Here is a 20255-nt window from a genome sequence, read left to right as displayed (position 1 = left end):
GCAATTCTGCCATAACCGAATATTCTACAAACGACTGATCGCTATGGAAGTGACACTGAAAATACATGGACCAGTTGCTAGGGAGTGTACCCATAGCAACCATTCTCTTAATAAATGCATTGGCACGGTGCTGACAGCAGAAAAGGTGTAAAGCAGGTTGTCAATAGTAACGCCATGTCATTTCCTATGTCTTTTAGCATTAGTAATCAGATTTTTCTCAATCCTCAGGATGAAAACAGCGGTCTAAATCCTGCCATGCCCCCCTCGCCATCAATTCCGGGGCAGCCCTGTCTGGACAGGCATCGTTCTGGTCACAGAGAGGGGGTGAATGCAATTTAGGAGTGCTAGTTTCCCATCACAATCAGCACTATTAATCAGATTTTTCTAAAATAGAAGAAAAATAAATAACTTACTGGAGAATTTTTGTGATCAGACACATGAATACTACACAGAGGCTACTATACGCCGCCTGTAAAATGAGTCAAAATGTATTTATTTGTGAGATTATATTTTAGTAACTGTGCTGTAAGAAAAGTCTATATTGGAATAAACTGTGGACGCTTTATCCTGGAGCCGCGGCCGCTCGCTGCTTCTTTATGTGCAGACTCGACTTTTTGGAGTGATGGGTTGGCGGACCAGGTCACATCGGGAGCAAACAGAGGTCGACATATCTGGTAGCCCTGGGCATGCTTCCTCTGTACAGCCATATCACCGCTGCCGCTCAGGAGGTGCACAGAGTAGGAAATTGCATAAATAGTAACTCCCTGATCAGAGCCAATCTGTGCGCAAGAAAGTCCTCAACCGAATGCAAAGATGACAAAAAAAAAAAAAGTCATCTCTTAACCTAAACTAACAGACTCATACGCTTACATGAGAGATGAGGACTTATGAATGCAGCCTTGTAGGATTGCCAAAAATCGGAAAATGCACAAAAAATAAAATATTATATTTATTTATATTTTTGGTTAATTTTACAATAATAGAGAAACCTATAACTAAATACTCTGATTCGGTTTTCTCGCCTCCTCACTTTCTTTTTTCTAAGTCGCCTGCCCTCCCCCCCCCGTTCTGCCTGCAGCCGCCGCCTCCCCATCCCCTGTAGCAGGAGCCTGCCCCGCCCCCATCCTCTGTCCTGCCCAGCGGGAGCCTGCCCTCCCCTGTCCTCCGTCCTGCTTTTTTTTTAAAAAACAAAAAAATATACAGTATGATAATAATAATAATTTGTTAAGTGGAAACGAAACAAAGAGTGTATTGTCCAAAACCCAGCACAATCAGTTATCAGACCCACACTGCTCCGCATACTGTATACACTCCCTGACAGAAGTTATGTCGCTTATCCACGTTATGTATATAAAAGCTTATAACAGGACGTTAAATTCATCCATTGGTTGTATAAATTATTCTTTTGAAAGCTGAAACCCTCCGAAATGTGGTTTAGGTTGAGAAAATAAATTGGCATCAATGCAGAAATATTGATCAGTTAATGGACACAGAATGGTCAGATTTTGGCAAGACAAAAGTTGTCGCCCACATATATTTGTATTTTAAGTTAATTATTTGTTTGAATATCACATTACTTTCTGTGGGCAACAAAACTTTTGTCTTGCCAAAATCTGACCATTCTGTGTCCATTAACTGATCAATATTTCTGCATTGATGCCAATTTATTTTCTTAACCTAAACCACATTTCGGAGGGTTTCAGCTTTCAAAAGAATAATTTATACAACCAATGGATGAATTTAACGTCAGGTTATAAGCTTTTATTTACATAACGTGGATAAGCGACATAACTTCTGTCAGGGAGTGTAGTGCTTGCTGCCGGGTATTACTGCCCAGCTCCTATTAACGTGACTGGATGCGGAGCTGCAGCACCGTATACGACCTGCCTGTTGTGCCAGCTCCATACACTGCTTACTCCTGCGAGACAACTGCTCCGTGATGATGTCGGGTGTCAGAGCTTCCACAGAACTGATATTGATGACCTAAGTCCTGGACATCGTCAGGAATTAAAATTTGCTAATGAAACCTCAACTTCATTAAAGACACGTTTCACTACACATTGTAAAATGTGAAGAATCCTATTCAGTGACGACTTTTGCAGAGCTGAACAACATCCAAGAGCGGCCATATTGATATAAATGTGTAACAATAAATTCAGCTTTGTTAAACCTATAGAAACCATAAGAGCATAAAAACAAAAATGTCAAATTCAGAAAAAAAATAACTCTGTACTGTGGTGTTCCCTAGTGCTCAGTCAGCAGAAGAGCTTGAGAATCTGGTTAGTACATCATTGCATGATTGTCAGGCATTTGATACTTCCCCAGGACCACCACCGACCAGCAGAAGAGCCTGAGAATCTGGGTAGTCCATCATTGCGTGATTGTCAGGTATTTGATACTTCCCCAGGACCACCACCGACCAGCAGAAGAGCATAAGAATTGGGATAGTCTATCATTGTATGATTGTCAGGCATATGACCCCTCACTCCGGACCACCACCAACCAGCAGAAAAGAGCTTGGCAGAGTTGCACTTGTATATACGGCACCGTGCCTGTGGAATCTCTATTCTGCCCCCAGAAAACATACAGCTCCTTTATATAATTATTGACGAACTAAATGGATGTAGACTACAAGTTGGAAGTGTAGATATATTTTCATAATATATATATATATGTCAGACAATGTTGGTCAGTGGGGGTTCAGGTGGTAAGACCCCTTCATTGATCAAAGAGGCAGGGGCTGCATCCTCTCAGATGGATGATGAGCTCAATAGAGAGTCTGAGTCTTCTCTCCAGCTTTGCTGCCCCTTTCCTGGAATGATCGCGAGTGTCCCGGAGCAGAGACATGTAAAACGTTTTATGAAAGTATATGTCTCGCACATGCCCTGTAATGTATGGTCTCAGATGAGCGGTCTGAATACGCCGGTTAAGTCCAGGGGTGTCAAAACTACTATATCTGTCCTGGCAGCTGCCGACTTGGGCAATAATTCAGTAAAAAACGATGTTAACAAGCATCAGTGAATAAAAAAAAAAAAAATAATTCACCCAAGAGATGTAATGAAGAGAAGTCCCCGAGGCCGAGCATTCACCATTACATGGTGACGCAGATATAGAAAAAAGGGTCTGCGCTCTTAAAAGTACACTAGACCGAACGGGGGAAACCTGTGCCCTAAAGGACATGATATGTTTCAGGCTATACAGTCTGAGAGATGCCATCGACGACCTATGGGGTATTTCCAACTTACTGCAGCCTCTTCATTCTTAAGGTTAATGGGGTATTCCCATCAATTACAGTCAGGGCATTTATAATCAGTGGGGTCCAACCTTTAGGCCACTCACAGTTTATAAAGGTCATCACTATATGCGATGGGAATACCCGTTTTAAGGGAAATTGTCACCTTGGAAACTGCTATTTGCAGATATAGGAACAACCTGCAGGCAAATAGCATTAAATGATGGCCGGCCACATTACTGAAAGTGTGGCTATCAAGAGAAAAACAAATCATTTCCTCCCAGGAGAGAGCGCTGTCAATGAAAGTGTTGGGCAGCGCTTACAGTCACCGCCTGCAGTATAGTGAGCAGTGCTGTGAGGACTGCAGTCGTTTTCTGCATGTCCCCATAACCGAAAGCCAGCGGCTCCTGGGAGGAAACAAGTTCATTTTCTCCCAGTAGCTGCACTTTCAGTAAGGTGTCCAATCAGCACTATGACGCTACATACCAGCATTTTCCAAGGTGACCGATTCCATTTAACCATACTAGCTTTGTCAGCTACTCAATTACCAAAGCGGTGAAAGATCAGGAATAACAAACTTAAAGAGGCTGTCCGATGCTTCTCACTTCTGCATCATGAGGCGAGTGGTGTCCATGATGCAGCGTCTACACATCTGCAGGTGGTGCACACATCCCAGCAAGTGTGCATAGATAATAAGGCATCGGCACAGCTCACCTATTGATGTGGAAGGGACACTAAACAACCACTTTAAGAGCTAACCCATAATCCCAAACAGAGAGGTCATTATTAATCTCACAGAAAGTTTGAGACTGCAGATGATCCTCAAGAACACATCAAATGTTCTGCCAGTACAATAGTACGCAATAGCGTCATCTGCTACATGAACCGATCCAGAGAGGCGCCAGCCTTACAGCACATGAGTGACCGGTCCACGGCTTCCATACCAGCCAGCGGTCGGGGCTCACCTGTATGTAGGACTTCTGCACGGCTACCAGCTCTTCTCCCAGGGGCACCACAAACTTCTCCAGCTGCCTCTCATGGGAGTAAGGCTGAATGTCTGGGGAATCCTCCGAGCGCAGCTCTATCCGGCTAATCAGCAGGTTTGATACAACTTGCTGGACAGACTATTAAAAAAAAAAGAAAAAAGAAAAAAAAGGATTTAGAGACCCCCCCTTTAATTACCAGATTACAACATTACTTCTGTATGTCATTGCTGGAGCACTACACTGCTCAGGAACCAGATGTCTGCTTCTCTCCCACCTTTCGGCAGCTTCACCTTTTACAGACACCGTGCCATCTTGTGCCTATAACTTTTGACTTACCAGAAGTCAGTAGTTAGGTCACAAGAGCTCGAGCTCAATGCACGTCTATGAGAGCCAGGACGAGACGCTCAGATGTATTGGAACAGTGACCTCCGGCGCGCTCCATGAAACACTGGAGTTGCTAGCAGGTCACTTTTTGCCAGAGAACGATGGAGAGATGGTGGAAAACGATGAAGGCGGCGGCAGGCGAGTATGAGAAGGGGGCAGGGGAATTACATTTAAATAATAATAAAAAAAATGCTGGAGTGGTGCTTTAAGTAACACAGGGTGTGGTTAAGAGATACAGAGTTTTGCGCTAATCAAATCATCGAAAAAAAAAATCTGCACTTTAACCTCCCGGATGGGCGATGCTCCTGAGTCCTCGTTACATTACGTGACCACTGCGGCCAATCAGCAGCTGCAGCCTTCACTATTCCATCAAGGCGGATTTCCGTTGTAAGAGAATAGGGAAGGCTGCAGCCGATCCGTGACCGCAGTGGAGGAGCTGCAGCCGATCAGCGACCGCAGGGGGGCTGCAGCCGATCAGCGACCGCAGGGGGGTGGCTTCAGCCGATCATCGACAGCAGAAGGGGGTGGCTGCAGCCGATCAGTGACCGCAAGGGGGGGCTGCAGCCAATCAGCGACCGCAGGGTGGCTGCAGGCGATCAGTGACCGCAGGGGGGCTGCAGGCGATCAGTGACCGCAGGGGGAGGGCTGCAGCTGCAATGTGACAAAGTCAGGTGAAAACCAGGATAGCAGGATCTGTGCCAGTCGGGATACAGCTCTCAGCTGTGAGCCGGTTGGCTTAGGTATAGACGGGTCCAAGTGTGACCTGCGACGCTCCATACTCCAGACATGGCATATGCTCACCTTGGCATCACTGCCAGGAGTGGCGCTGAGAGCCAAGATCCGAAATTGTGTGGTATAATTGCTCAGCTCTCGTACAACCTGGAAAAAAGGAAGAATAAATAATTTAGCTCTGCATAACTCAAAGAGATTGGAATAAAGTTTTAATTTTCCCTCTAAAATAGCATCCCTAATGATCATAAGGCATCTTCTGGTATTGCTGCATTCCAGTAAATAAAGCAAAGCTGCAATAGCTAAGAGAAGAGTGTTGCAGTTTCAGGAGAAAACACAGTGAGAGGAAAGCACTGTGCTCCAGCTTACCTGACAATACGCATAATTGCCAAGGGACTTATGAGCCTCATCGATGACCAGGCACTTGATGTCGCTGGCTGGACAGGCGCCACGGGTAAGATCGTTCACCATGATTTGTGGGGTTAGGAAGAAGACTCTATGTTTCTGCCATATTCCTTTCCGGTTATGAGCCTGGGTGGCTCCTGTAGAGACAGACAATACACATACGGCAGTCAGGTACAGGGTGCAGAGGACTTCACAATGTGAGGAAAGATTACAAAAAGTAATAAACGAGTCATCGGAGTCATGGGGTGTTACCATCTTGATCCACATTATATTGTTAAAGGGCATAACTTTTCAGATTATCATCTGTGCACTGTATTGAAGAGATGTCTTAGATCTGATGAGGCAGGTGTACTACAGCAGAAATAAGTAAGAGGTACCAAGGAGCCATAACTTGTGCTGGATATGTGGAGGATCAGCAGCAGGGAGGAAGGACACTGAGGAGCTGTCAATCAGACAGGGTGGAGATCGAGTTTACACTTCACAAAGGACTAAATTCAGCCATTGTGATGTTTTTTTTTTTTTTTTATATATTTATTTTAAGTACACCAGCCTCATCAGGTCTAAGATGTATAAAATAATTTATGTAGCATCTAATGTGAAATATCTTGAAAGTGACGAGCAGACATACATGCATTCGGGCATACATTTTCAAAGTAAGAACACAAGCCTCATTTGATCTGAGAGACAGATAGATATATCTGCCTCTCAGATCAAATGAGGCTTGTGTACTTACTTTGACAATGTATACCAGCATGGTTGCATCACCCCTTTCCCCACCTGATATTAAAATGCGAAATTTAAGACAACTTTCAGGAAGCATTAGAGAGATATTGATTTTTGAAAAGAGTACACTGGTCTCATCTGGTCTAAGAAATGTATCTAATAATTTATGCAAATTGTGTTGAGAAATTTGTTAACAGATTTGTTTTTGGTTTTATTTCACCCCCAGAGCGGTATCACTAAAGTCTATTCCCTGACCTCAGTATTACACTTGCCAGCATCCGTCTTCAGCTCCTGCCAGCGCTGCTCCAGTCCCGGACGGCCATTTTGTGACCACAGCTTCTGACTGATGAGAAGTCAGAGATAACAGTCACAAGCTCTCAGTGTAGTCTATGAGACTATTATTCTGACTGTCATAGAGAAGCGGCTTACGCATCGCCTGGCAAACACTGGCGCGATCTGGCAGGTCACAACTAGCAGAATACGACTGGAGCGGTGCCGATAACAGAAGAAGATGGCGGCGGGTTGGCTTGTACATCCACTGTACGTAGCAAAGCGCGGATGGGCGAGTCCGCCAGTGAGCGTATTCTGACAGTCTAGGTATGTAACACTTATCTCTCTTCTCCTGCACCATCTTCTAAGCTAAATTTTGAGAAGATGAAAGCAGAGCTTTGATTTGGTCATAGATCAGATAAGATGCGGAGATAAGGGTTACAGACCTGAGCTGTCAGGAAGCGCTCACAGTACAGAGATACACACAAGCCGTAGAAGACAAACAGAACAACAGTTCTAATGACACCCAATTACAAAAATGATTTTTTTAAATCCAAAAATATGCCATATGTATCTTATAACCTAGTAAAAGTTGATCAATAGGGGATCCCGACCAGGCGCCTTCTCATGTATGACTACCAACAGACAGAATCAGACCAACCCACGGTGGTCAGCCTCCGGACACATGCCTGTAACACATTATAGGGGGGTGTGGAGAAGCTACATACCCATTATTTTTAGGAACTGGCAACATTCTTCTGTTATTCCTCCTGGAAACGTAGTATAAAGTGACAATTGGGCATCATCATTACTATTGACCACGGCGCTGCAGCTCATCAGACAGGTTGGTTGTGACCGGTAGTAACGCAGGAAACTACAGCAGTCAAATTTATAATATTCTAATATATGCGGCATATGGGTTTTTTTCTTCTAGGTGGCGCTGTTGAGTTAAAAAGTCTATATCAAGCCATAAAATAGTTTTGGGGACTGATTGATTATTCCATTGGCACTTTTAGTTGTCTAGTTTTTGGCATTTTTCATTTGCATTTTTTTTTTTAAATCTATTTCACACGTGTTCGACAGTTTAGGCTTGTTTTTTTTTTTTTTTTTTTATGTTCTCCATTATCTTCATTACAAGCGGAGTTTGAAGTTTTCAGATATTTTCACCTTATTCAAAAGCGAAAAAGCTCACAGACACAAGAAGAGGACTTAAAAATCCTCCAGAAAATTGAAAAAAAAATCACAGAGAAAAAAGCAGAGATACTTACCTGCTGAAGCCTCCAAACAAATGCACCAGCAGGGTGCATCGGACCCGATAAATGATGGCAACAACACAGGTGCAAAAAATACCGATGAAACACCCACTTTCAATCCAGTGTTGGCTGTTTGGCATTAGTGCACAAAAAGTTAAGAGATAATAGTCTGTATGTGGCATTGTTCACACAGGCAATGCAGAGCATCTGGTTTACAGCCTATTACTAACGCACATACAGGCGGGCCGCCCAGTGCTACAAAATGCATGCTGTGTGAATAGAGGCCTACAGTTTACAGAGCCATCTTGGTCCGACTGCTCCCTGCAAGATAAAGTGCAAAAAAAACACATATCAATGTATGTAAGGTATTAGTTTATATTGGGGCCTCAATACGTAAGCTGGCAACCCGCGTCAAGGGTCCTTACATTTTGCCAGTCCTAACGCTAAACATTGAGTAAAAGCTCACAGACACAAAAAGAGGACTTAAAAATCCTCCAAAAATTGAAAAAAATCACAGAGAAAAAAAGCAGCTTGCGTATTGAGGCCCCAATATAAACTAATACCTTACATACATTGATGTGGTTTTTTTGCACTTTATCTTGCAGGGCGCAGTCGGACCAAGATGGCTCTGTAAACTGTAGGCCTCTATTCACACAGCATGCATTTTGTAGCACTGGGCAGCCCGCCTGTATGTGCGTTGGTAATAGGCTGTAAACCAGATGCTCTGCATTGCCTGTGTGAACAATGCCACATACAGACTATTATCGCTTATCTTTCTGTGCACTAATGCCAAACAGCCAACACTGGATTGAAAGTGGTTGTTTCATCGGTATTTTTTGCACCTGTGTTTTTTCCATCATTAATCGGGTCCGCTGCGCCCTGCTGGTGCATTTGTTTGGAGGCTTCAGCAGGTAGTCATCTCTGCTTTTTTCTCTGTGATTTTATTCAAAAGCGGCTTTAAACAATTCACAAAATTTAGTTAGTTAAAGGGGTATTCCTGTCTCAGAGATCCTATCCCAATATGTAGTAGGTATAATAATAATATTAGCAAACATCTCCAATTAGAAATGTAGTATAGTTCTTCTGATTAGCTATGTCGCTTACCTCCATGTCCAGGGCATTACAGTAGATTTTGTATTCAAGGTTATAACCACTAGCAACTAGCTGTCACTATGAGTATGCGTAACCATGGATACTCAAGGTCCTACAATGCTTGCACATGAGGAAAGAGACATAGCTAATCAGAGTAACTATACTACATTTCTAATGGAGGTATTTGCTAATATTATTACACCTACTACATATTGGGATAGGATCTGGAGATGGAAATACACCTTCTTCACCTTTCTATCCCTCTTGGAAGTGATTTTTTTATACGACTAAAATGTTCAGTGGAAAACCATTGGTGCCGGTTTACAGGAAAGACAAGTGCGGCTCCTGGTGGTCACCGCCCTGATTCCTTACCCGTCATCTCTGCCATGTGTGCCTGAGGAATCCCCATGACCCGAAAACAAGCTTCGATCTGTTGCGCCACCAGTGGTTTGGTGGGAGCCATGAAGACGATCTTGCCGGACGGGTACCAGCGGTAGAAGTTGTACATGACCACGGCGGCGATGAAGGTCTTGCCCAGGCCGGTGGGCAGGCAAACCAGGGTGTTGTGCAGGAGCGCCGTGTGTGCCATGCTCAGCTGGTACCCCCGCACTGGGCAGTTGGTGGGGTAGATCCAGACGCTGCCGGCTGACAGGTCAAAGCCAGGCAGATTGCAGATGTCGGTGGCAGCACGAGGCGGGCACAAGGAGGCGCCATCGCAGCTGCCCGGCTCTGGACGTACACCACCACTGCTCTCACCCTGATTTATACCCTGCTCAGCCTCATACACAGCAACCAACAAAACGTCATCATCCTCATCCTCCTGGGGCCACAGGTGTGAACTGGCCCTTGGAGGGGGCCCCTGGGGGGACACATTCTTGCCCTTGCTTGCAGCCTTCCCTCTCCTCTTTTTAGCCCCGGAGTCCGCAGGTCTCTTAGGTTCAGAGCCCCAGGTCTGGAACAGCGTCCTCTGCTTCCCGTTCATTCCTCCGGCTCCATGTAAACACTACAAGATTGAAAAAAAGGCGCCCCGGAAACACGTCACTACCACCGGAAGTGACCCTTAGCGCCGGACCATTCCCTCATCCAATATGGCGGCCGCGGCACTTTCGTCACGTGATAATGTCTTCCGGTTTTTTAATAAAGTTTTATTGAAAGAAAAAAAAAGCACGTGTCATGGCAGCTGCAGGGGAGCCAGTGAGAGAGTGGAGCAGCGAGAAGCTGCACAGTGAGGAGCTGCCCAAGAAGGATGTTATCGCCTTTCTGCAGCAGCATGCGTCGGAAGCGGTACACAAGGGAAAGGGGGCTGCTGGAAAGGCTCGTGGGACTACAACTCCCAGCAGACGCTTCAAAGCTGGTTGCATTCGCCGTTAAAACATAAAAATATATAGTTTAGTAAAATATCCCTTCTACCATGGAGTTATTGGCTTGTCCTCAATAGCGCCACCTAATGGGTAAGGCGAAGAGTGGGGGAAGGGAGCTGACCACGCATTCCTGGCTCAGGCCAGTGGTTGTCACTTGTCAGTAGTAATGTGCTATACCGCCCCCTATGGACAATAGCACATATAAATAGCTGTAATTAAAGGGGAAGTCTGACAGTACAGGCAGGGGTCCCTTTTATTAATGTTTTTGCAAAAATAAGAACCTGCCTCTTATAGTGAGCGTTACTTAGGGACGTAAAGCGAATTCCTAAACACAAAGTAAAGCGATAAGTCTTTTGTTCCGTCTCCTGCCTTCCAGTGTGATGGGGTGATGCCGCTGCTGATTTCCAGGATTTTGTCGATCCATCATGGTGATATGCCCACCACAGTTGTCCTGGTCCCTAGTCTATTCTTAATTCTGTAGAAATAGGTGCAGAGCCCCGCTATCTGGGTCAGAGACCACATGGACTGGGAACAGATCAGCATGATAGTTGTAGTTCCAACCATAAAAGTCGGATTACTCATCTATTAAACTTTCATTCCCCAGTTTCTTGCAGAACATAAATTACTCGGAAACATAAAAAATGTGGCAAAAACCGCCAAGAAGGAGCATCTGATTGCCGCCTATGAAAAACTCTTTCAATCTAAGGTGAGTTCTGGTCCGTACAACAATGGGAGTTAAAGTCATTATTGTGTTTATACATGAGGCAAAAATAGTTTTTTTCTTTCACTCCTAACATGTCTGTTGTAGCAAATACCCGATAAAATAATTTGGGAGTGATAAATTTACAGGAGGAATAAAAGGGACACATCTCTTCTAATCACATGACGCTGTTCTCAATACCATGATTCAGTGGACTGGTTGATATCTAAGTGGCATCGACCTCTGGAGCAGAAAGCGCTGGATCCAAAGGGGTGACAGAAGGTGACCACCACTCACTATCCCGAGTGTAGAGAGGATGACTCTGCACCTCTTTCAATCAGCTTTTAAAGGGGCATCGCTGCACACTGTAGCCTCATCTGTTTAATAATAATAATCTTTATTTTTATATAGCACTAACATTCCGCAGCGCTTTACAGTTTGCACACATTATCATCGCTGTCCCCAATGGGGCTCACAATCTAAATTCCCTATCAATATGTGTTTGGAATGTGGGAGGAAACCGGAGAACCCGGAGGAAACCCACGCAAACACGTTTACCTGCATATAGGGCGCTGCCGTCCTTTTAAACAGTTAAGCAATGAGAGTGGGACCCTGCACTAATCTGATATTGATGGCAAATCCTGAGAATAAATCATCAATATTTTGAATCTGAAAAATCTCCTTTTTAAATTTTAATAAACTGCAAATTTAGTTCCCCCTTTGCCTCCATTTTCTGTTTCAGCGATTCAAAGGAAAGGACAGTGTGGAGCAAGTGACCAAGGATGTGAAAGATCTCAAGGTCAACGAGGAAAAAGCCACCGAAGCAAAGTCAGAAGAAGTTGTGGATGATGTAAAAGTCTTTTTTTTTTTTTTCCTGTGCATACACGGTGTGAAAATAAATATATATATATATATATATTTATTTACGGTAGTTTGATAATCAATATCTTCTCTTTAATCAATAGGGCCCCCCAAAATACACTAAGTCCATTCTGAAAAAAGGGGATAAAACCAATTTCCCAAAGAAAGGGGACACGGTTCACTGCTGGTACACTGGGACGCTAGAGGACGGCACCGTGTTTGACTCGAATATCCCCACCAGTAAGAGATGTGCTCTGTTAATTTTAAGCATCTGTTGTAAAGTTACTCGAGAAAACTTACTCTGCTTTTCCATAGTTGTCTGATATTGCAGTACACGCTTGAAAAATATCTGAGCTGCAATACCAGACATGGTCAGTGGAGAGAGGTGGAGCTATTTCTAGAAAGGAGGGGAAAAAACTCGATTGCAATCTCATACAATCCCGATGATCAAACAGTAGTGATGAGCGAATATACTCGTTACTGGAGATTTCCCGAGCACGCTCGGGGGTCCTCTGAGTATTTTTTAGTGCTTGGAGATTTAGTTTTTATTGCCGCAGCTGAATGATTTACATCTGTTAGCCAGCTTGATTACATGTGGGGATTCCCTAGCAACCAGGCAACCCCCACATGTACTTATGCTGGCTAACAGATGAAATCATTCAGCTGCGGCGATGAAAACTAAATCTCCAAGCACTAAAAAATACTCGGAGGACACCCGAGCATGCTCAGGAAAACCCGATCAACGAGTATATTCACTCATCACTATCTAACAGTCATTTTGCAGACATCTGATAATCCAACAGTCTGAGAACTTTAAGAACAAGAAGTTGGAAAAAAAATCCTACATGTATTGTTCAGTTGTACAACTTGCCTGTTCAGATCCCAGTTCACACTAGCCGCTGAATGGAGAGGTGGGGCGCTTGGCCCTGTAGGAGGAGCAGATGGAGCTGAGCTGTATATATTAAAGGGGTGGCGTCTGGGCCAGGGCCACTGTAGAAATATGACCTGTGTGGACGTGATCCTACTGTCTTATGTATCCAGAAAACTGCAAGTGTGATTACAGTCCCTATCCATTTATGAAAGTGATAGAGGGAAACCAAAAAACAAACAATCTTTTTATTTGTTTTACTAGATTCAAAGAAGAAAAAAGCTGCCAAGCCCCTGAGCTTTAAAGTTGGTGTTGGTAAAGTTATAAGAGGGGTGAGTATTACCACACACGACATATCCATGCTTTTATCACGAGAGGATTCAGGATGAAGCAGTTTCTGAACTGGTCTGCGTTTCTTATAGTGGGACGAGGCGCTGCTCACTATGAGCAAAGGAGAAAAAGCCAAACTGGAAATCCAATCCGAATGGGCTTACGGTAAAAAAGGGCAACCTGACGCCAAGTATCCTTTTATCCAGGGGAGGGATTAGGTTCTCCAGAACCGATTCTCAGTGTCTTCATGAACGACCTTCCCCTTTGTAAGCTTTCTTTCTGTACTTCACTCCTTAAGGGGCAAGGAAAAGATAAGGGGTATTTTGACCAACGGTATAATGTTAGCCACTTGTTCAGTGGTCACCCAGAGACTACTAGTATGTAAACATGCAGGAATCGGTGGGCGCTGCCCCCAATTAGTAGAACAAAACAGAATAGTTACTAAAAAAAAAAAAAAACATAAGATTGGAGGTCTATTTTGAGTTTTTCCTCAGGGTACATAAAAATTGCTCTAATTCAAGCAGCATATTTTACTTCTACAGTATCATCTTCTAGATATCCTATGTTAGACCAGTACAGTGTTCCACGGCAATCCCTGCCTACAGGGAGGTTACTGATCATCCTCTCTGTATCGTTGGAGAGGCTGAACGGCCGTCATCTCCTACATCACAATATAACTGTGTGACAGGAGCTGTGCAATCATCATCATTATAAGCTTATATTCCTGCGTCGTGGAATTCTTTGGCCGTACAGTCCATTTAATTGCATCGTAACGTCTTGAATTGCCAGAAAAGTTGATCATATGAGATAAGTGTACCAGAAATTCGTAAAGGTACAATTACATATTTACTAATGGGTTGGCTTGACCTTTTCACATGTACGTGAAGAAGTTGGATTGATCGTTAAGCATGTAGTGCAGTTTTACTGAATACACTTTAGTTTGTTCTGCTGTGATTTTACTCATTGATTCAAAACATCTATGTGGCCTGGTAACTGACAGACACATGCCGCATATTGCGAACCAACCGGATGCCGAACCAGTGTAGCTTAAATTGAGTATCTCATTTCTGGGTAATTTGCATGACGGGATAGTGGTTGTTTTCTCATCTACGAGCACGGACCTTATAAGAGATTAGTTTGGGTCACAAAATTGAGTTTTATAGCTGTAAAACGGGCAAAGGGGAGAGTGACATTGTGAAATAGCCCATTTTTCCTTAACGCCATTACCCAGAATCCCTCCTAACGCCAAACTCTTCTTTGAGGTTGAACTGGTCACTATTGATTGAGATGCTTCTTGAATTTTGACCTAAAAGTTGAATGTGAAAAACTTGTTTACAAAGCTGCTGCCAGGGCTGCTGTATATAACTTGGAGGACAGACGTCTACCGGCTGGCGTCCCCGTCTGCCTCGTAAGGGCTGCACTGCTGGCACCTCTGTCTGAGTAAAAACCTTATATTCCCCATCAATTAGTATTGCTGGACTCTTTTCTTTGCGCGCTGGTTATCCTTGCAAAGTCAATATGACCGGATTATCACATCCATGGACCACAGACACCTAAAGAAATTAACTGGAATACAAGTTGGTATCCATGCAACGTGTAAGCGCATGTTCATACTGGCCACTAAAACAAAACCCAAGATAAAAAAAACAAAGGGAGAAAATATCTTGCAGGAAATAAACAATAGTGCATGAAAAGAACATAGAAGACTTGGTTATCATAATTTTGATTAAAACATAAGCCATCCCACTGCGTCACAGTGACCCTATTCGGAACGGTCCTAACGTCTCGTATTAAAACCTTTCCATACATCAAATTCCTATATAAATGTAATGTCCAGCTCAAGGAAAAGCGAGGCCAGACCCTTATTTGCACAGAGTGCAAAAACCTGAAACAAGAACCTATAGAGATTAACTACTCGGCCCTTATTCACAATTACCACATATACTCGTGTATAAGCAGAGTTTTTCAGCACACTTTTTTTGTGCTGAAAATGCCCCCCCTCGGCTCATACACGAGTCAATTGTTCCAGAAGCTAGCGGGGGAGGGGGAGCAGTGGGTCACAGAGGCAGGAGCTGTGGCTGTAGCTAAAGCCTGTGCCGCTGCTGTAATAGCGCACAGTGCCATCTTCCAGCACACATCCTACTTACCGGCGTGTCCTCAGTGCTGGCACTGCATTTCCTTCGTTCCGGCACCAACAGCTCTTTCTGTACCAAGTGATCACATGGCCCACCTGACTAAGGTAATGCATATGCACACCTCTCCACTCCCGTAAGCGTGGAGTGCATATTCATTACCTTAATGAGCAGGGCCACGTGATTGCTCGGCCGGAAGACAGAGCTGCTGGTGCCGGAATGAACGAGATGCAGTGCTACTGAGGGTGCGGCGGGAGGTGAGTAGGATGTGTGCTGGAAGCTGCGACTGGCACTGTGCGCTACTGCATGGTTATACCACCTCATCCGACCATGTTCACTAATAAGGCTGTCAAAGTTGCAGCCGGTCCAATTTCATCAGATCTTTTACACACAAAAAGTGATGTAAAGGTTTTGTAAAGTCAGGAGTTTTACAAAAATTATAAAGCTTTTGCTGTTTTAATGCCAGTTTCTCCCAGCATCGCCAAAATATGCAGGCCGGGGGAGCATTACAGAGGCCAATTCTTGTCAAGCTGTGGTGTTCCCTACTCCAGAAATCTCACTCCAATACCTGACCAGAGTGAGGATTTTTGTCACGTCGCTCACCACTTTAAAGATGCTCCAAATTCATGAATCATGAGCGTCTGACACCACCATGCCTCCTCATCCAGACTGGTTGAGTGTAGGAAGCTGTAGGGCTCTGTACGGCACCCCGTCTACTGTCTCCGCCATGGGGCATTTAACTATGAGGTGCTGTGAAACATTTCACCTAGTGTTTGGACACCTCCCGCAGTCCAGGAAGGTGAATACACATTACTGATGATAGGGAATCTATTACTAGATCACTCAATACAAACTGCATAAGTGATTAACTCAATCTTTGACCTGATGAGACTGGTGTACTTGCTTGGAAAATCCGCATTAGAATATCTATATCTTCTACGCAGCTAGAACTGGACTCCTAAAATGTTTATTTTCAGTTCACGTGGAAAAACATCTAAGGATTATATCGCCATTCTGGCCTGGATTTATTTATTTTTTTAAAGCAAGTATACTTTAGACTTCAGATATGTGCATAGGCCATGACAGATGTTATTTTTAAAGTGAACTTCCTCTAGCCATGGTAGAGGATCAGTTTGGGGCCATGTGACGTTGGTGCTCTTAAACTTTTGCCTATTCTTTCCATAGTAATGAATGGGATCGTTGTTTAGGTTTCTTTTTGTCACAGGTTGGAGCAAACTTTTTGGGCATCTGCGAGTACCTGAACATAACAAAAAAAATTAATTGTCTTGATAGGTGGGGGTCCATCAAGGTTATGTAGTATGAATTGCCCATGGCACACAACTACCAGTGACTACAGCTATGCATCATTCATGCTCCATATAGCAGGGGTCCGCAACCATCAGCTCTCCAGAATGGCATATAGCACCATCAGGTGGCTGACCCCTGTCATAGTTTTGCCAGGACTCTTAGGTTGTACTGGATAAATTGGGGCTTTAACATCTGTAAGTGGCTAATAAATGTAAGCTTTGGGCTACTGATCATATTTCTGGTTGAAGGATCGGACACAGGGATGATAAAACAAACAGACCCCGATTATGTCACAAATTGCAATATACAGACCCAGAATCAACTTGTCTTTGAAAAAAAGCTGAAGTTTTATTAGGAAGTTGATTTACAAATGTAAAATTGATTGTGTTTATGAAAATTTTAATCTAGAAAGTTCTCCAAATTAAACCTGAAATTAGAAATGTCACCCCTGATAGATCTGCCGAGAAGAAGAAGCCTTGAGTTACGAGTTGGCATTGGGGCCTTTTTTCTTGCCAAATGTCGGAACCACATTTACAAATCTGCGGTTGTACTGCATGCGTCTTTTGGCTCGCCCAGTTTTCTTTTTCTTCTTTTCTTGTTTTGCCACCTGTTAAAAATATAAAATGTTGAGAAATAAAATTCTTTTAATATATTTTATTAAACTTTAGGTCAAGGTAATTTTAAAGTATAGTTCTAAATAGGTGAGCAGCAAAAAACCTGTACTTTTTCCACATGCTCATAGGTTGAAGCGGCTGTTACAGCTCAGCCTTGCTGCATGACCTGCAGCACCACCCACAACCTGTGGTCAAGGGTGGTGACAGTTTTGGAAGAAAGCCATAATGTTTTTTCTAACCCTCCACTCCCTTAGCCATCATGTACTATACACCAATGTTTCTTAAAACAAATCTGTCACTAGACTTCACCATGTAAACTCCATACAACAGTAAATAGACCATACACCTGATTAAGCTGGTGCATTTACGTTCAAACCACCACGTCAGGAGAGCTATATACTATTGATACTAAATTGAGCGTTTTATGACTCCAGCTAAAGAAAATGCTCAGTTTAATAATTGATGCAATTAATAGTTAAATCTGGTGACAGATTCTTATGTCTTTGGGGTACTCCATGTTTTAAAGCACAATACAAGGACGGTATCTCCAGAGGGGGTATATACACCGTAGATTTGCAAACTAGAACTTCTTGTCTTTGGCTGCCTTTCCAATCATCACCCTGAAGCTACATGATCCTGGCCTCCAAAAACAAAGTGTTGGCTAGATATATATATATTTTTTTTTAATGTTTGTCGAATTGATATACTAATAAATAAAAGGCGCTCACTTACTTTGGGGGTCTGACCTCTCACTTTCCCTGCACGAGCAAGCGAGCCGTGGACTTTACCTGCAAGAATAAGACACTATGACTATATGGTTCAGACACAGGATCCTTACTGAATATTACAAGTAGCACATGCTGAGGTCTGTGCCGATACTACAAGCTTTCCAGGACTCTTACCTCCCAGAAGTCTGCCTGACACATTCAGGGTGCACTGATCCTGCACCCCACAATCTGACAGAATGGCCTGATCTTCCAGAGAGATCCCAGCACAGGACAGGACCAGATCACTACCCAGGAGGCCCTCAAGCTCTGCCACACGAGACTAAAGTAGAGGGACACTAAAAACATTCAGAGCAGAAAAGGTAATGCGTATCTGAAAACATGACCCCCTTATACAGCAGCATCAGGATCAACCTCTCCTACAGATTATATAGGTTTGTAGGTGCTAAACATGGGAACAATAGGCCTAGCTACATAAATAAATGTATGAATACACCGCTTTACCTTCATTGGACTGATCCTCAGTTACATCCTGTATTATACCCCAGAGCTGCACTCACTATTCAGCTGGTGCAGTCACTGTGTACAGACGTTACAGATCCTGTACTAATCATGAGTTCTATCCTGTATTATACTCCAGAGCTGCATTCACTGTTCTGCTGGTGCAGTCCCTGTGAACATATATTACTTATCCTGTACTGATCCCGAGTTGGTGCAGTTACTGTGTACATAAATTACTGATCCTGAGTTACATCCTGTATTATACGCCAGAGCTGCACTCAGTGTACATGCAATTACTGATCCTGTACTGATCATGAGTTATATCGTGTATTATACCCCAGAGCTGCACTCCCTACTCTGCTGGTGCAGTCACTGTACATTCATTACATTACTGATCCTGAGTTACATCCTGTAATATACTCCGGATCTACACTCAGACCACAGCAACTTACTGCTGTCACCCTATTCGACTGCAAACATTTGCATCATGAAAGCGCACGGTGCCCCCCCTTCCAGTATTCTTCGGTGTAAATAGCCAGTTACCTGACCATATTTGCATACTTGTAGGTCACATGCCAACTAGATGTGCCCATTCTCGCTTAATAGAAGTACACAAGAGAGGATGAGAAAGTCTAGTTGGCACGTGACCCACAAGTATGTAAATGTGGTCACGTAAGCACCACTCATGCCAATACCAGTGAATCCTAACAGTGTGCGCACAGCACGTACCCCAGTGCATACCTTAATATCCAACACCGTGTCTTGGGTGGACACATCCAGAGTGTGCACGGTCTGACTGGTTATAAAAATCTGCATGGTCATACTGAAAAAAAAAAAAGAAAGCAATCAAATCTTAGATCCATCAGCCAAAGGGGTTGCCATGATGGCCACCCTGTGCCTGTGATGATGTTACTCCTATGATAGCTAGACTGCCCGTGACTGGCATTCATAGGAAATCGCAATTTCTGCTATACACAGCAATGCTGTGGTATCGCTGTATATAGCAGAAGCGATCAGACGATCGAGGGTTCATGTCCCCTAAGGGAACTAAGTAAAGGGTTCATAAAGCCTCACCTATATTCGTGTCTATTTAATTAAGTTTTTGCAATTTAAGAAGCCGAATTAGCATGTATTGGGATTACCGACGTAAGGTGACTTAGAAATACATTGAAAAGTTAAAAAAAAAAAAAAAGTTTTACAAATTTGAATAAAACTAAATATAAAAGTTCAAATCACCGCACTTCCCCCCCCCCCCCCATTAAAAATGAAAAAAAACATTTGGTATCGCTGCTTTCGTAAAAGTCCGATCTATCAAAATATGAAATTAATTAATCCGATCGGTAAACTGCATAACGAAAAGGAAAATCAAAATGACAGAACTGTGGCTTTTTGGCGGCTGCAATAAAAGGCGGTAAAAACATTGTATGTACCCCAAGATGGCATCAGTAAAAACACCACTCAGAACACAAAATCCAATCCCTGACACCACTCCATACACCGACGACTGAATGTGGTGGGCTTCGGAAAATGGCGTCACAAGCGGTGGTAAAAAGAGGAAAAAAGTTATTTTCAACTACTTAAGTAAAGCAAAAACTATACATGTTCATAAACAAGCAGAGCACAAGTCTCCGACTATCGCCGCTAGTTACCGCTCCTCCGGCACCAAGTCCCAGCGAGGAAAACTATGCAAGGAAGACTGACAAGCACACCACTTCCGGGTGTGCGGACGTCATCTTTCCCCGTCCGCTGACGTAAGGACAATGCGGGCATGCGCATTTATT

General features: G+C 43.6%; 3 protein-coding genes across 6 annotated transcripts in view; 1 reads left to right on the top strand and 2 right to left on the bottom strand.

Moving 5' to 3' along the window:
* Window positions 1–10119, bottom strand: part of FANCM (FA complementation group M) — a 110601-nt gene extending 100482 nt beyond the window's left edge. The window contains exons 1-4 of the mRNA XM_077267248.1: window positions 9447–10119; window positions 5701–5873; window positions 5404–5481; window positions 4198–4356 (exon numbers count right to left, since the gene is read on the bottom strand). Of these exons, the coding sequence (XP_077123363.1) occupies window positions 4198–4356; window positions 5404–5481; window positions 5701–5873; window positions 9447–10056 (1020 nt within the window). The 5' untranslated portion in view covers window positions 10057–10119. The remainder of the gene's footprint in view (window positions 1–4197; window positions 4357–5403; window positions 5482–5700; window positions 5874–9446) is intronic.
* Window positions 10120–10216: 97 nt separating this feature from the next.
* FKBP3 (FKBP prolyl isomerase 3) lies at window positions 10217–14659 on the top strand. Its single transcript, XM_077267240.1, has 7 exons — window positions 10217–10358; window positions 11040–11141; window positions 11878–11985; window positions 12101–12236; window positions 13129–13196; window positions 13287–13384; window positions 14426–14659. The coding sequence occupies exons 1-7, from the start codon at window positions 10248–10250 to the stop codon at window positions 14478–14480; spliced, it is 678 nt and encodes a 225-aa protein (XP_077123355.1). The 5' UTR covers window positions 10217–10247; the 3' UTR covers window positions 14481–14659.
* Window positions 14660–16957: 2298 nt separating this feature from the next.
* On the bottom strand, window positions 16958–20255 carry LOC143777135 (ubiquitin-like FUBI-ribosomal protein eS30 fusion protein). Of its 4 annotated transcripts, none has more exons than XM_077267207.1 (5): window positions 20124–20255; window positions 19216–19297; window positions 18151–18295; window positions 17981–18036; window positions 16958–17241 (listed from the first exon to the last, which is right to left on the bottom strand). In XM_077267207.1, the coding sequence occupies exons 2-5, from the start codon at window positions 19294–19296 to the stop codon at window positions 17116–17118; spliced, it is 408 nt and encodes a 135-aa protein (XP_077123322.1). In that variant the 5' UTR covers window position 19297; window positions 20124–20255; the 3' UTR covers window positions 16958–17115. The 4 variants fall into 4 exon arrangements, with proteins under 4 accessions (XP_077123322.1, XP_077123313.1, XP_077123333.1 ...); XM_077267198.1 differs by having other exon boundaries at window positions 20074–20220; XM_077267218.1 differs by lacking the exon at window positions 20124–20255 and adding an exon at window positions 19905–20028.

The sequence above is a fragment of the Ranitomeya variabilis genome, chromosome 1, assembly GCF_051348905.1.
Source record: "Ranitomeya variabilis isolate aRanVar5 chromosome 1, aRanVar5.hap1, whole genome shotgun sequence".
Taxonomy (NCBI): Eukaryota; Metazoa; Chordata; class Amphibia; order Anura; family Dendrobatidae; genus Ranitomeya; species Ranitomeya variabilis.
Note: the sequence above shows the minus strand (reverse complement) of the source record. Positions and strands in the feature narration are given on the sequence as shown.